The sequence below is a fragment of the Mus caroli genome, unplaced genomic scaffold (assembly GCF_978045245.1).
Source record: "Mus caroli unplaced genomic scaffold, Mus_caroli_1 scaffold_2, whole genome shotgun sequence".
Lineage (NCBI taxonomy): Eukaryota > Metazoa > Chordata > Mammalia > Rodentia > Muridae > Mus > Mus caroli.
Genome location: NW_028227257.1, coordinates 155,331,036 through 155,344,410, shown reverse-complemented (window position 1 = coordinate 155,344,410; position 13,375 = coordinate 155,331,036). Strand labels below are relative to the sequence as shown.

Genomic DNA, 13,375 nt, shown 5'->3' with positions numbered 1-13,375 from the left:
TTTTCCCTCAGATACAGTGGGCCAAATGACTCTCCAGAGCAGGGCTGCCTTCCTGAGTTTCCTTACAGTAGATGTACCAAGTGGCTTAGTTCTGGCAAGTAGTGTGTATATAGACATGGCAGATTAACTGCCCTCCTCTCCCTTTCTTCTTCCTGTTAAATGGGATGGAGCTGGTGGAGCCACCTGGCAGAATGAGCTAGACTGGGAAGTGAGCGCCATGACAACAGGGAGCAGATTGAAGGATGCCTGGGTCCCTGACCTCAGTGCTGCTCTTAAAACACTGCCAAGGTTTGAAGATGTCTGGCCCTCCAAAGTTCATGCCGAGGTTTAACCCCTGATGTGTTCTAGTTAGGTAGGGCCTTTGAGAGATGGTTGGGATTTAAGCTATCAGGGTAGGGTCACCACAATCAACCCTTGATGCCTTTATAGGAAGAAACATGTATGCTTTGTTTCTGGCCATGTGCAGGAAGGCCTGTGATGTTTCTGGACTCTGTCAGAATGATAGCCACCACCAAGTAGCCATTGGGCCTTGATCCTCCAGAACTGTGAGCTAAAATAAATGTTAGCTGCCAGGACATGGTGGCGCACGCCTTTAATCCCAGCACTTGGAAGACAAAGGCAGGTGGATTTCTGAGTTAGAGGCCAGCCTGGTCTACAGAGTGAGTTCCAGGACAGCCAAGGCTACACAGAGAAACCCTGTCTCGAAAAAAAAAAATGTTAGCTGTATGGCTATAGAGGTGTACGATTACATCTTCTTACCCCTTCCTTCCTTCCTTCCTTCTTTTCTTTCTTATTTATTTGGTTTTTCAAAACAAGATTTCTGTCTGTAGCCCTGGGTGTTCTAGAACTCACTCTGTAGACCAGACTGGCCTTGAACTCAGCTCCTTCTGCCTCTGTCTCCCAAGTGCTGGGATTAAAGGTGTGCACCACTATGCCTGGCCTCTCTTTTTTCCTATTAGACCTGTATTTATTTATGTCGTGTGCACACATAATGGGAACCCATATGCCGCAGTGTGCATGTGGAGATTGGAGGACAACTTCAGGGGTAGTGGTTACTCCATCCACCGTGTGGTTCCTGGGGATCAAGCTCAGATACCAGGGTGCGCTTCACCCACAGAACAACCTCACGAGCACATGTTTAATTGCTTCAGAGCTCACATAGGAAAAAGGATAAGCCATTTATTAGCTACAACTCTCCAACATTCTCCTTGGATTTGGGGCAGAGATCAGAGAAAGCACTCAAGTCTTTCTCACCACATGCAGGCTGCTGCTCCAGCAGCTGGGTGCAATAGGATTCAAGCCTCTCTGATATCTTGGCTCCTTGCTGCTCTGCGGAAGATCTCCCCCTCCCAAGCCTTGTTCCGAGCTGGCCTCTTGGGCAAGTCCTGGATTTGGAGCAGCAGTAGTCTTCACAGGTTTTTCAGGCAGGAGTCCACATGTGTGTGTAGGAGAGAGATGACACTAGAGGATGCGTGCGTGTGTGCGTGCGTGGTGAGGTAGGAAGGACCAGCCTGGAGTTAGATGACATTAGATCTGTGCTCTAGGATCTTCCCAGCTTCGCGTCCTGCACCTCAGCAGCCAGAGAGCTTCTAGTTGTGAGGATCTGTAAGAGGCAAAGGGAGGCGGGTGGATTTATGTCTGTGGTTTTGGAGTCCCCGATCTTGTTCCATCATGACAAAAGGTCCTGTCAGATGTGGTTACACAGACTTAGGGTCCCAAGCATGGGAGGAAGCAGCAGCAGAAGCAGGAACTCAAGACCAACCTGGCCTATAGACCCTTCCTCAGAAGAACAAAACAGGGCTCAGTGGTTAAGAGCACCGACTGCTCTTCCGAAGGTCTTGAGTTCAAATCCCAGCAATCACCTGGTGGCTCACAACCATCCCTAATGAGATCTGATGCCCTCTTCTGGTGTATCTGAAGACAGCTACAGTGTACTTAGATATAATAATAAATAAATCTTAAAAAAAAAAAAAGAACAAAACAAACAAAAAAGGCCTGAGGTCACCATCTTGGTATCAAATTCAGGGTCACAGCCCTGGACACTTTTTTTCTTGGGTTGTCTGTGTAGCTGCTGTGTCCTGCCCCACACCTTACAAGGCCCTTCCCTCTGTCTCAGAGTTACCATAATTTCTGGATATTCCTTCTGGAAATGCACTGCTCAATCTTTGTTATGCTTGCTTCTAGCCCCAGCCTCTCCAGGGGGAAGTAGGACTGGCTAGATCGAAAGGCTTCAGTCCGTCTTTTGAGTCTTGTGGGCTTACCTTCCTGAAACTGCTTGCTGTCCCTCTGGTCCCCTCTCACCTGTGCTCATGTCTTTGGGGAGCTGCCCGGTCTCCAGGAAGAGCCAGAGATTGCTGCATTTCTGACACTCCATACTTGTCACTCTGTAGCTGGCCACAGATCCTGCAACTGGAGAACAGGAAGCAGGAGGGTGAGTGCACTTTTCAGAAGGGGACCTGGCACAAGCTACTTCTGGGCAGATAGGGTGGGTAGGCTGCAGCCCAAACAGGCTGGATCAGTCTGGGTTTTATTGGAAACACACCAACACTGTAGAGTCACTGGTAATGGATGCATTTCAGGGTCTAGGCACCCACCGTGGAGTACTCACTGGTAGACACTAGGAAGCTCCACTGCACAGGGTATGGAAACTTCCTCTTAATGAACATCTGCAGGCCAAAAGTCGCACCAGTGCCTGCCAAGAGCCAAGCAAAGTGCTGGTCAGGGTACCTGCTGCACCTGCAGGCAGGATGACTTGGCGCCGCCTGCTGGACGCACAGGGTGGGACGAGAGGTTACATTTTTACCCCTTTAAGGAATTCTTTTGCTCCCCAAGACCTCTTACCTGTGACAAAAGTGAAAACGCCCTTCATGAAGGCGTTCGACTGGCAGGCAGCATATTCCTCGAGTCCCTGGGATTAGGGGGCGGGGAAGGTGTTCATGGCTCAGTTCTCTTTCCTCCTTCCCTCCTGCTTCTCCTTTAGCCACGACCTGGCCTTGGCGAGGGAGAATGGATATATTCCACCCTCCCCTAAACCCATTTTGCGTGCCCTATCCCTAAGGCAGGAGGGTTCCCCCACTCCACCATTTCCTGACGGGGCTTCCCCTGCCTCTATTTTGCCTCAGGTCAGCTCTCTGGCCCCCAGGCTAGCCTTCTCACCGGGTGCCTGGCGGCCACGGCGTCATCCACACGGGACAAGCCCAGATTCACCATGGTTGGTCAGGTTCTGCCAGGGAGGACTTGGGGGCGGGGCGGGGCCCAAGACTCGGGCCTGCGCAGAACGTAGAACGTAGCAGAGACAGTCAGGCTCTGACTGTCGGGCTTAGGGGGCGGGACCTATAACCGCGAGCTTCTGATGGGAGCGACAGAGCAGTTGAAATTGGGGGTTTTGTGACCTTGAACCAGGCCTAGCTTTCCTCACCCCTCATTTTCATACTCATAGAGCACATTGATTTTTTTCGTTTGTTTTAAGATTTATTTATTATTTGTAAGTACACTGTAGCTGTCTTCAGGGAGTCACATCTCATTACAGATGGTTGTGAGCCACCACGTGGTTTCTGGGATTTGAACTCAGGACCTTAGGAAGAGCAGTCAGTGCTCTTAACCGCCGAGCCATCTCTCCAGTCCCCACATTGATTGTTCTTACTACATGAGATGGGACTTTAAGACTACAGTTAAGGGTTCTCTCTGAAAGCCACAACAGAGTAGAGACTTTGCAATTCCAGAAGTTCACTTGAGCCCTTTTTTGGTATCAGGGCATGGGGTCCTATGGAAAAGTTCACAGAGTTCCTCGCCCTCTTCCTCCACTCCCCGCCTCTTTATCTTCTTCCCCCCTCCCCTCTTTTCTTTAAGAAAAGGGTTCTCTGTGTAGCCCTGGCTGTCCAACTTGCTCTGTAGGGCAGTCTGGCTTCCAAGTCTAGAGATTTTTGCCTTTCTTTGCTTCCCAAGTACTGGGCCTAAAGGCATGTGTCAGCACACCCAGCTACACGTTTCCTTCCTTCCTTCCCTCCTTCCTCCCTTCCTTCCCTCCTTCCTCCCTTCGTCCCTTCCTTCCTTCCTTCCTTCCCTCCCTCCCTCCCTCCCTCCCTCCCTCTCTCCCTCCTTCCTTTCTTTCCTTCTTTCAAGATGATAATTGGGTGCTTAGAGAGATGGCTTGGCAGTTAAGAGTGCTCTCTCGATTTCCAGGGCTCTCATGCAGCTCATAACCGTTTGTAGCTCCAGTCCCAGAGATCCACTCTCCTTGTTTGGCTTCCACAGGTAGTAGGTACATGTGCAACACAGACATCTATGCAGGCAGAACACACACACACACACACACACACACACACACGAAATGAAAAGTTTTTTTTAAAAGGTTGATTATTGCTTATTAAATAATATTTCAAATAAAATCTAGAGCAACACAGATACTTTTAAAAGTAAAAAAGCCCCACAAGTGTCACCATCTGGCATTAGCTGGTACCAAACAGTGGAAGAGTCACGAAGAAGGAGCTCTACAGGGATTCCCAGTCAGTGCCTGTTCCCTTCAGGATTCTTGGGAGCCCCTGGGTATCTAGGGAGAAGCCCCCGAGTGGGGACCCCTCTGTCTTCAGACCCCCACTCCAGCCTCTGTTGTCTCCCTTCTCCCACCTGGCTTTTGACCCTTCCCCCGCCCTTCCTGCTGCTCCATGGAGGACAAGTTGGGTTGTGTTTACTGGCCCAGGCTCTAAGATACCAGCTTCCCTAACATAGGAACAGTGGCTGTCCCTGGTGTCCCCAGATTTGCCCCAAAGAGTGACTCCACTTTGTTGCTATGGCCCGTGTGTCCTCATGGGTGAAGGTACTATCTGTGTCCCCCCTTATGCTGGCACCTATTGCACCCCATTTCTCTCGGCTTGGCTGTTGGGTGCTTCTCCTCCTCAGAGCCCTGGTCAGTAGGCCTCACCCATGTTGCTCCTCCACCTCCCTCACTTGCTGCTCGCTTTTCTCTGCCAGGTGACCTCCAGGATCCCAAATGATTGGCAAGGCTGGCTGTGTGCTTATCAACAGTCAGGGAGCTCCTGGCTGGCCTGCCTGCTCACGTGGACCATCTTTCCCATGGTGGGTCCTGTCTCTGTACTCCTGGGCCTACGCCTGGACAGAACACTGCTCCGTTATTATGGGGCTGACTGTAGGCTACCTCCTCTGAACCTTCCAGGAGAGAGAAACCTGTTTTTTGAGAATAAGCCAAGGATGGCTCTCAGCAACTCTCAGTCCTTTGGGCCCCAGTTTGCTCTTAGGTATGGTATGACCGTCTGCCCAGTGTAAGCATCTGCCCAGGGCCCTCTGAGCTCCTGGTCGAGCCTCCGGCTCCCCAAGGCTTCCCTGTGTCTGTCAGCAGGACACTGTCCTCCCAGAGTTCCTGAGGTCACCATCCTCCAGTTGTCTGCCTTCTGTTTCCTGGGGCTAGACTATACTCAGCACTGGCCACTTTCATCTACGTCCCTTGTGCCCAGGGTAGCCATAGAGTTGCTGTGGTAGAAGAGACTGTGGGAAGGAACTCCAGGCCCCGTGAGACCCTTGCTGCACTTCTCTGTTCAGGGCTACAGCAGGGATCGAGTTGGTGTCCAGTAGGCCTTTCCACTCATTAATGGGTTTGTTTCTGGAAGCGGGTCTTGGAAGGCTGAGCTGACTCCTTCCTGGTGCTGCTATATTGGTGGCTTTCTGGGTCTCAGCCTCAAGGCCACCATGGATGTGTGGGGTCCTCCCTTGCCTGCTGCCCTTCGATGCTGCAGTCCCTCACAGTGATCAGGCCTCTGCTTCTCTGACCTTTATTAGTGCATAGTAGTCAGGGCTGGACAGTGTCCAGAGGGGAGTGTAGAGAGCCCACAATAGCTAAGCACACAGACTTCAACTTCTAGAGATCCCTCCCTTCAGTGTCCCCACATGGCCTGGACATGGCTGCAAGGCTGGGTGGAGACTGGGGCACCTTAAGATGCTCGGATTTTCATCTCAGCAACCTTGTAGGAGTAGTGGTGACCTTGGCCAGTTGCCCAGTTGATGCCATCCGCATAACTCTCATGGGAGCCAGACAAGTAGCGCCCGTTGAGGTTGGACTGGTGGCAGTTGTGGTACCACCAGGCTCCATGGAACAAAGCTGCACAATTCATGCTATTTGCATCATTATCTTGGTCATGGGTTGTAAATGACATGTTGTTGTGCTTTGTCAGGGAGTCTCCTGCAAAGACTCAGACCTGTCAGATCTCAGGGCCAAGGCAGAGCCCATCCCAGATGGGCAAGGGCAACTTGCAGGCCCCTTTCCCCATCCCCACCAATGGCCTCAAGCTCTCTGTGTGACTTACCTGCAGTGCCCTCCAGAAACCGCCCCAAGGTCAGCTTGTATTTCTCCCGTTCTTCAGACACCCGGAATGAGCTGTACTTGGCATAGGAGGCTTTACCTTGGAAATCTCGTAAGTCGACTCGGAGCTCATGGTTCCCTAGCAGGATGGGTGGAAGGAAGGAAAAGGCTCAGACCTGGCAGCGTAGTGGAAGGCAGGTGATGGCCAAGAGACTGCTTCCTCACCATTGGCTGTGAGCAGGTGCAGGTAGTCATTACCCAGCCAGAACTCTGTGCCCAGGTTGCCAAAGCCTCTTTTATAGAAGTTCCAGTCTCGGAAGAAATCGACAGACCCGTCCACTCGTCGTTGAAAAACCTGTGGCGTGGGCAGGGGAGCATACGGGTATCAGGTTCCTAAGAGCAGGAACCCGAGGGATGTCAAGGCCAGGGCTTTGGTTGGCTATTTGGTTTTTGTTGGTTTGTTTTGTTTTTCTCACTCCTATAAAGAACCTCATGGGTGAGGACTGGTTTTCAGGGGCAAGGAGTACAGGGGATTGAGAAGGTGACTGGTAGATGATAGTGGCCCAGGCCTGACATGTTTTGATGCATCTGTTGTGACTGGGGTCCTGTCGCCCACTTAACTCTCTTCACAGAGTTCTAGATCTGGTCCACCAGTGCTTGGGTCTCGCTGGAGGGTGAAGCACCACATTATTATTATTATTTTTTTCCTGGTTGCTCTGCTATCTCCCTGACTTCAGCTCTCCAGAGTGTGGCTGCTGTGCGCAAACCTCTTTTGCCCCACACTGAGCCTCCTCACTCACGGTCCAGCCCCCACCGTCCACATCCATGTCACAGAGCACAGTCAGTGGCCGGCAGTCAGGAAGATGGATGGTGTACCAGCCAGTCAGGAAGACGCCCCGTGTCAGCAAGTCTTTGCAGCTCCGGGCTCCTGTACCATGGGGAAGTGGGCAGGGTTGGCCTGTATCTGGGGTAGACTCCGTGGGTGGGGTCCTGCTGTATTCTTGATAGCAGGAAGTAGGAGGGGCCAGCTGGGAGGTCACTTACCTCTCTGGCACAGGGTGTCTCCCAGCTCCTTTTCACCTGGGCAGAGTCATGAGTGTTATTTTCTTCCCTGGTCCCTTCCCATCACCTATAACTCCCCTCGACTCCATATTCTACTTGGCATACGTGGTGCCGTACCCTCCTGCTCAAGAGCCCAGCACACCCATCCTGGCTGGCCCCTGCTGGCTTAGGCTCCTTTGTGTTTGGCTGCTGTTATGCATTGTCATGTCTGTGACCATATCCAGCATTGGGATAGGTCAGGGTGCTGGCTGGGAGGCAGGCTGGTCCCACAGATGCTTCGAGCTACTTCAGCCCCTGAAGCTCACTCTTCTTCACTCACCACCAGAGGGTAAAGACCCTGGAAACGTTAGAAGAGACTGTGGGATGTACTTACCCAGAGATGGCACAGCTCCTGTATCGCCTTTCTCCCCTGGAGGAAGACAGCATACTAGCCTTGTCCCAGAGCTGGAATTCTGCCACATCCTCTCCTGTACCCCTCCCAGCTTCCAGCCTCTCGCCTAGTCTGTGAGCCCCCAACATTCTGATATGCATAATGATCCAGGGAGACTTTGGGGATCCCTGAAGTAGTGCTTCTGGGAACACCCACCTTTCTTTGTATTCAAGACTCCCCTTAAGCCAACAAGACCCTAATCCCATATTGCTCCATGTGGAGTTGTCCTTCCTGGTCCCTTCCTAAGAAGACTTGGTTATTAGGCTCACCTTTAACTCCCGGGGGCCCCATGGTTCCTGGCTCTCCTGTAGACAGAAGGGACATTGTTACAGTGCTGCCTCCACCAGGGAGGAGGCTCTTCTTCACTTCAGTGTGTGTGTGTGTGTGTGTGTGTGTGTGTGTGTGTGTGTGTGTGTGTGTGCATGCACCTGTGTGTCCATCCATGCGAGCAGAACTTGTAGGAGAGAGACATGAATGCCCAGCCTGTAGGAAGTGGGCAGGCATGCATCTGGACATAGGGGAGGATGGTGTGTGTGGGCTCAGGTGCTACTGGCACCACTCTCAAGACCTGTCTGGATCTTAGGCAGATAGACCCATGTGAGAATTCCCTCTTACCTTTGCTGCCGGCAGGTCCCATCTTCCCTGGGCTGCCCTGAAAGCCCCGTTCTCCTGTAAACACAAGGACTAAACTGGATCCCACCTCCTAGGTAGGATTAGAGGAAGCTGGGCCAAGGGGAGGTTAAGGGGAAATCCCTCTCCCGTCCAGATTGATACCTCTTCCAGCAGGGCTTCCAGGCTCCCCTTTGGGCCCAGGTAGGCCAGGAAAGCCAGGGCAACTTTGGATGACAGCCACCTTGTCCTGGGCCCCCAGACCTACGACCTTAACATCTGCATAGAAAAAAAAAAGAGGGGTGGCTTTGGAGCAGCATTGAAAACCACAGCTCTCCGTACCCACTAACATTCATGCAGCCTGTCTCTGGATGTGTTTTTCAGGCTGCCCTTCTAAAATGTCCCATTTCCTGCTGCCACATGTGTAGGCATATGCAGGTATGTGTGTGCCCACACTTCTGAGCAGACCCCTCTCACCTGGACAGGCACCTCTCTCCTGACCCAGAGCCTGGGAGGGACAGAGACAGAGCAGTCCTGAAAAGGCCCACAGTGTAGGCCACTGCATTGCTCTGGGTCCAGCAGCCACTTCTTGACTCCCTGGCTCTGGACGGAGGCTGAGGCACTGATGAACAAAGTGAAGACCTTCACTGCCTGGATTCCTCACGGCTCAGCTTTTTTCCTGAGAAGGCGTGCAAATTAACACCAGGCACACTTCCTGTGTGTCACCAGATGGCCAGCGCCACACCCAGTAGTTCCCTGTAGCACATGAGTACAGTACTCACACACTCAGCACACTTTCCCAGTCAGCACTGGGGATTTGGGGGCAGGAGGACACCACTTCCTTCTCTTCCTTTTCCACCTTCCTCTTCCTCCTCTACCTTCCTCTTCTGCTTCTCTCCAAAGAATAGATTCCCAAAGAACTAGCTCAGAAAGGCAAGGCTGGCCAAGGCTTCTACTGAGCTCCCAGAGCCAAAAGCTGAACCTCTCAGCCTCCCATCCATGGATAGCAGACAGAAGAAGCCTTCCTGAGAGAGTGTGAGGTTCTGGCTGGGCCATGAAAGAGCTGAGCCTGGCCCTCCAAGCCAGCAGAACCCTCGTTCTCACTACCCTGTCTGCATCGCTTTTTTTTTTTTTTTTTTAGATTTATTTATTTTATGTATATGAGTGCTCTATGTGCATGTACACCTGGATGTCAGAAGAGGGCATCAGATCCCATTACAGATGGTTGTGAGCCACCACATGGTTTCCGGATATTGGACTCAGGACCTCTGGAAGAGCAGGCAGTGCTGTTAACCTCTGAGCCATCTCTCCAGTCCTGCCCTGTATACCTTAATACCTACCTACTGCAAAGTCTGGCATCGGCCAGGCTAGGGTTTATAGTGAGCAGGGGATCCATAGGGACTTGAGTGCCTGCAGGCCGGACTAGGCCAGCTGTGCTCCCCCATTCCTTCCCCAGCACGCCTCCAGGCTGCTGACCTCCCTCTGTCCCTCCAGGCTGCTGACTTCCCTTCTATCCTCACTGGCACTAGTTCCTGCAGGAAGTGCTCTTTCCTGCCCCAGGCCTGAACCCTGAGGTTCATCGGAGTAGCCAGCTCTCTAACAGCAATGGCTTCCCCCATCTCCAACTGCAGCAAGCTGAGCACAGCCCAGGCCGAAGGTGTTTTAAAAATAACAAGTCTAGGGATGTAAATAAATAAAATAATTCATTTAAAAAATGTTAAACCTAAAAGAGTCTAATGTGGAGAACTTTTCCAGCGTTACCCCCTTTCAGCCAACTTTACACCTGCATCATTTTTTTTTTTTAGATTTTATTTTTATTTCTGTTTAAAGATTATTACTTTATGCATAATGGGTGTTTTGCCTGCACATATGTCTGTGCACTACCTGCATGCCTAGTGTCCATGGAGGCCAGAAGAAGGTGTTGCATCCCCTAGAGCTGGAGTTTACAGATGGTTGTGAGCCTCTATGAAGGGGCTGGCAATTGAATCCTGGTCCTCTGGAGGAGCAGCCAGTGCTCAGCTGCTAAGCCATTGCTCCTGCCTCTTGATTTTATTTGTATTTGTGTGTATGTGTGCATGTACACAGCAGGTACCTGATGAGGCCAGAATAGAGTGGCTTCCTGGAGTGGGGATGTCAGGCGGTCCTGAGCCACCTGACTTGAGAGCTGGGACCTCTGCAAAAGCAGTATTGATGAGCTGTCTCTTCAACCCTGCCAATCACTTTCTTTTTCCTTGGTTTTGGTTTTTTGGAGACAGGGCTTTTCTGTGTAGCCTTAGCTGACCTGGAACTAGAGAGATTCATCTGCCTTTGACTCCTGAGCACTGAGATCAAAGGTGTGCACCACCACCGCCTAGCTGCTAATCACTTTCCTACACTATGCAGTTGAATTATTTTAGTTTTTTTTTCCTCCTTAATTTTTAAATTTGGACAGGAATGGTGTCATATGCCTCTAGTCCTGAAACTGGGGATGCAGAGATAGGAAAATCTATACAATTTTAAGGCTAGCCTGGTAGACATAGTGAGTTTCAAGTCATTCAGGGCTAAATAGTAAGACTCCATATGAGACTCCATCTTTTTTGAACTGGGCTTGAGATGTAGCTCAGTGGTAGGATGCTAACATGAAGCACTGGCTTTGTTCCCCACTACTTCTAAAATAAGACAAAAACAAAATAAAAACTTCACTGGGAACTTGTGAGGAGAAATTCCTTCCCACTTGAGTTCTATCTGTTCCATTTAATGTGGTTATAAGATCACTGTGGCGTATTTTTCGGTAGTTGATAATTCTGTGTGCGCACATGCATGTGAAGGGCAGAGGTCAGCCTTGGGTGCTGTTTCTGCCCACATTGTCAATTATTTGTTTGTTTGTTTGTTTGTTTGTTTTTTGAGGCAGGGCTTCACTGTGTAGCCTGGCTGTCCCAGAACTAGCTATGTAGACCAGGCTGGCCCTGAAGTTCTGCTCGATTTTGCCTCCAAGTGCTGGGATTAAAGATGTGTGTCACCATGCTCAACATCTGTCTACCTTTAAAATAAAGTTTACTATTGTCTGTCTGTCTGTCTCTATGTGGGCTGTGATATGCTTGTGAGGGTGCAGGGATGTGCCTGTCACTATTCATGTATGGTCAGAGAGCAGCTTTTGAGACTCATTTCTTGCCTTGTACTTTGTTGAAGCAAGGTCATTTGTTTCTGCAGTGTTGTACGCAGCAGGCGGCTTATAAGTGTTGTATGCAGCAGGCGGCTTATATTGCAGCAGCTTCTGGCTGAGTCTCCAGCTCCCAACTCCCTGCAGAGGCCCGGGGATCATGCACAACTGCTTCTGGTTTTCTATGTGAGTGAGGTTCTGGGGGTTAAACTCAGGCCACCACGTCTGCTGAATTGACTGGGTTTTTTTTGGTTTTATTTTATTTTTTGTTTTTGTTTTTGTTTTTGAGAGAGGTGGGTGGTGGGGTAGAGGTCTCTAGAGCCTGCCAAGTAGGCCAGACTGGTTGGCCATCGAAGTCAGGGATCTACCTGTCTCTGCTCCTCCAGGGCCAGGGATACAAGCGTTCATTACTTTTCTAGTTTGTGAGTGTGTAGGCCTGATACCCATGTCTTCCTCAGTTGTCCACTATCTTATTTTTCTAGGGGGGGGGTTTCTTATATATTTTCCTCAACATGTATATTAAGATCTTAGGATATAAGCCTATTGGTATGCAAGGATATTTATCTTACCTTATATTTTGAGACAGGTTCTCTCAGCGAATCTGAAGTATTGGCTACAGACCCAGGCTTGCCTGCCACCTCAAGGTGCAGAGTGGTGAGTGCCTCTACAAAGAATAAAGATGTGATGGAGAGGTGAGTGTTGAGGCCCCTCTGCCCAGCACAGCTGTAGCCATTTTGTTCCATACTCCCCAGCTATTTCATAATGTTGCTGTAATCTGCCTGCCAGTCATTGACACAGAAAAGTAATTGGACTCAGAGCAAGGTCAAGATGACCACATACCCTTATATGTTTTGTATGTGCTGAGGTTTGTTAATCTCAAGACATCCCAGAACCACAAGCTTCACTTTAGGACCCATCAAATTAAAGGTCACCATGAACTGGTTGTCTAAAACAGCTTGAGTCAGGGCCGGTCACTGGGCAGCACTTCCAGCACCTGCATATGAGCTCATTGTGGTTTTTATGATTTATAAGCTGGCCCTGAGAAATGTCCAGTGTGTAGCTTCCACTTGTGCAGCCGGAGCTGTCACCCTGGTTGATCCGTCTTGGAGTGTGCATTCAATAAACCATCCCTGTTTAACTGAGACTGGTATTCCTGTGGTTTGTGGGGACACTCTTGAACCTCAACAGTGGGAAGAGAAAAACAGAGTAGGGCCAGCACAACAGAGAAAGGATGGACTGGAAGCATGATGGTGATGGGGGGAGGGGGGGATGGTGACAGAGAGAGGGGGGATGATGACAGAGAGAGGGGGGATGGTGACAGAGAGAGGGGGGATGGTGACAGAGAGAGGGGGGATGGTGACAGAGAGAGGGGGGATGGTGATAGAGAGGGGGGATGGTTATACAGAGAGAGGGGATGATGATACAGAGAGAGGGGGCATGGTGAGACAGAGAGGGGGAATGGTGACAGAGAGAGAGAGAGAGAGAGAGAGAGAGAGAGAGAGGTGATGGTGACAGAGAGGGGGGATGGTGATACAGAGAGGGGGCGATGGTGACAGAGAGAGAGAGAGAGGGGGGATAGTGACACAGAGAGAGCATGGTGACACAGAAAGAGGGGGATGGTGACACAGGGGGGATGGTGACACAAAGAGAGAGGGGATGGTGACAGTGAGGGGCAATGGTGACACAGAGGGGGGATAGTGACAGAGAGGGGGGATGGTGACACAGAGAGAGGGGGATGGTGACACAGAGAGAGATAGTGACACAGAGAAAGATGGTCTCACATACATACAGAGAGAGAGAGAGAGAGAGAGAGGCTGTTGTG

At 50.8% G+C, this 13,375-nt stretch overlaps 2 protein-coding genes across 2 annotated transcripts; both read right to left on the bottom strand.

Moving 5' to 3' along the window:
* Positions 1-1,154: 1,154 nt before the first annotated feature.
* Positions 1,155-3,245, bottom strand: Tmem141 (transmembrane protein 141). The gene is made up of 5 exons (XM_021156089.2): positions 3,157-3,245; positions 2,842-2,908; positions 2,609-2,692; positions 2,302-2,409; positions 1,155-1,603 (listed from the first exon to the last, which is right to left on the bottom strand). The coding sequence occupies exons 1-5, from the start codon at positions 3,208-3,210 to the stop codon at positions 1,590-1,592; spliced, it is 327 nt and encodes a 108-aa protein (XP_021011748.1). The 5' UTR covers positions 3,211-3,245; the 3' UTR covers positions 1,155-1,589.
* Positions 3,246-5,770: 2,525 nt separating this feature from the next.
* On the bottom strand, positions 5,771-9,087 carry LOC110289389 (ficolin-1). The gene is made up of 10 exons (XM_021155565.3): positions 8,892-9,087; positions 8,580-8,693; positions 8,421-8,474; positions 8,075-8,110; positions 7,749-7,784; positions 7,358-7,393; positions 7,114-7,241; positions 6,539-6,668; positions 6,318-6,452; positions 5,771-6,193 (listed from the first exon to the last, which is right to left on the bottom strand). Exons 1-10 carry the CDS (start codon positions 8,977-8,979, stop codon positions 5,946-5,948), a joined length of 1,005 nt encoding a protein of 334 aa, XP_021011224.1. The 5' UTR covers positions 8,980-9,087; the 3' UTR covers positions 5,771-5,945.
* Between the last annotated feature and the right edge of the window lie 4,288 nt (positions 9,088-13,375).

Bases quoted from the DNA above. Each gene is read 5' to 3' on its own strand.
- Tmem141 (XM_021156089.2), bottom strand. From the start codon at position 3,210: ATGGTGAATCTGGGCTTGTCCCGTGTGGATGACGCCGTGGCCGCCAGG. The intron at 2,693-2,841 runs GTAAGAGGTCTT...GGCTCTTGGCAG, and splicing joins CGTTTTCACTTTTGTCACAG to GCACTGGTGCGACTTTTGGC. The intron at 2,410-2,608 runs GTGAGTACTCCA...CCTGTTCTCCAG, and splicing joins GAGCTTCCTAGTGTCTACCA to TTGCAGGATCTGTGGCCAGC.
- LOC110289389 (XM_021155565.3), bottom strand. From the start codon at position 8,979: ATGCAGTGGCCTACACTGTGGGCCTTTTCAGGACTGCTCTGTCTCTGT. The intron at 7,394-7,748 runs GTAAGTACATCC...GACTCTGCCCAG, and splicing joins AGGAGCTGTGCCATCTCTGG to GTGAAAAGGAGCTGGGAGAC. The intron at 7,242-7,357 runs GTAAGTGACCTC...CCCATGGTACAG, and splicing joins AGACACCCTGTGCCAGAGAG to GAGCCCGGAGCTGCAAAGAC.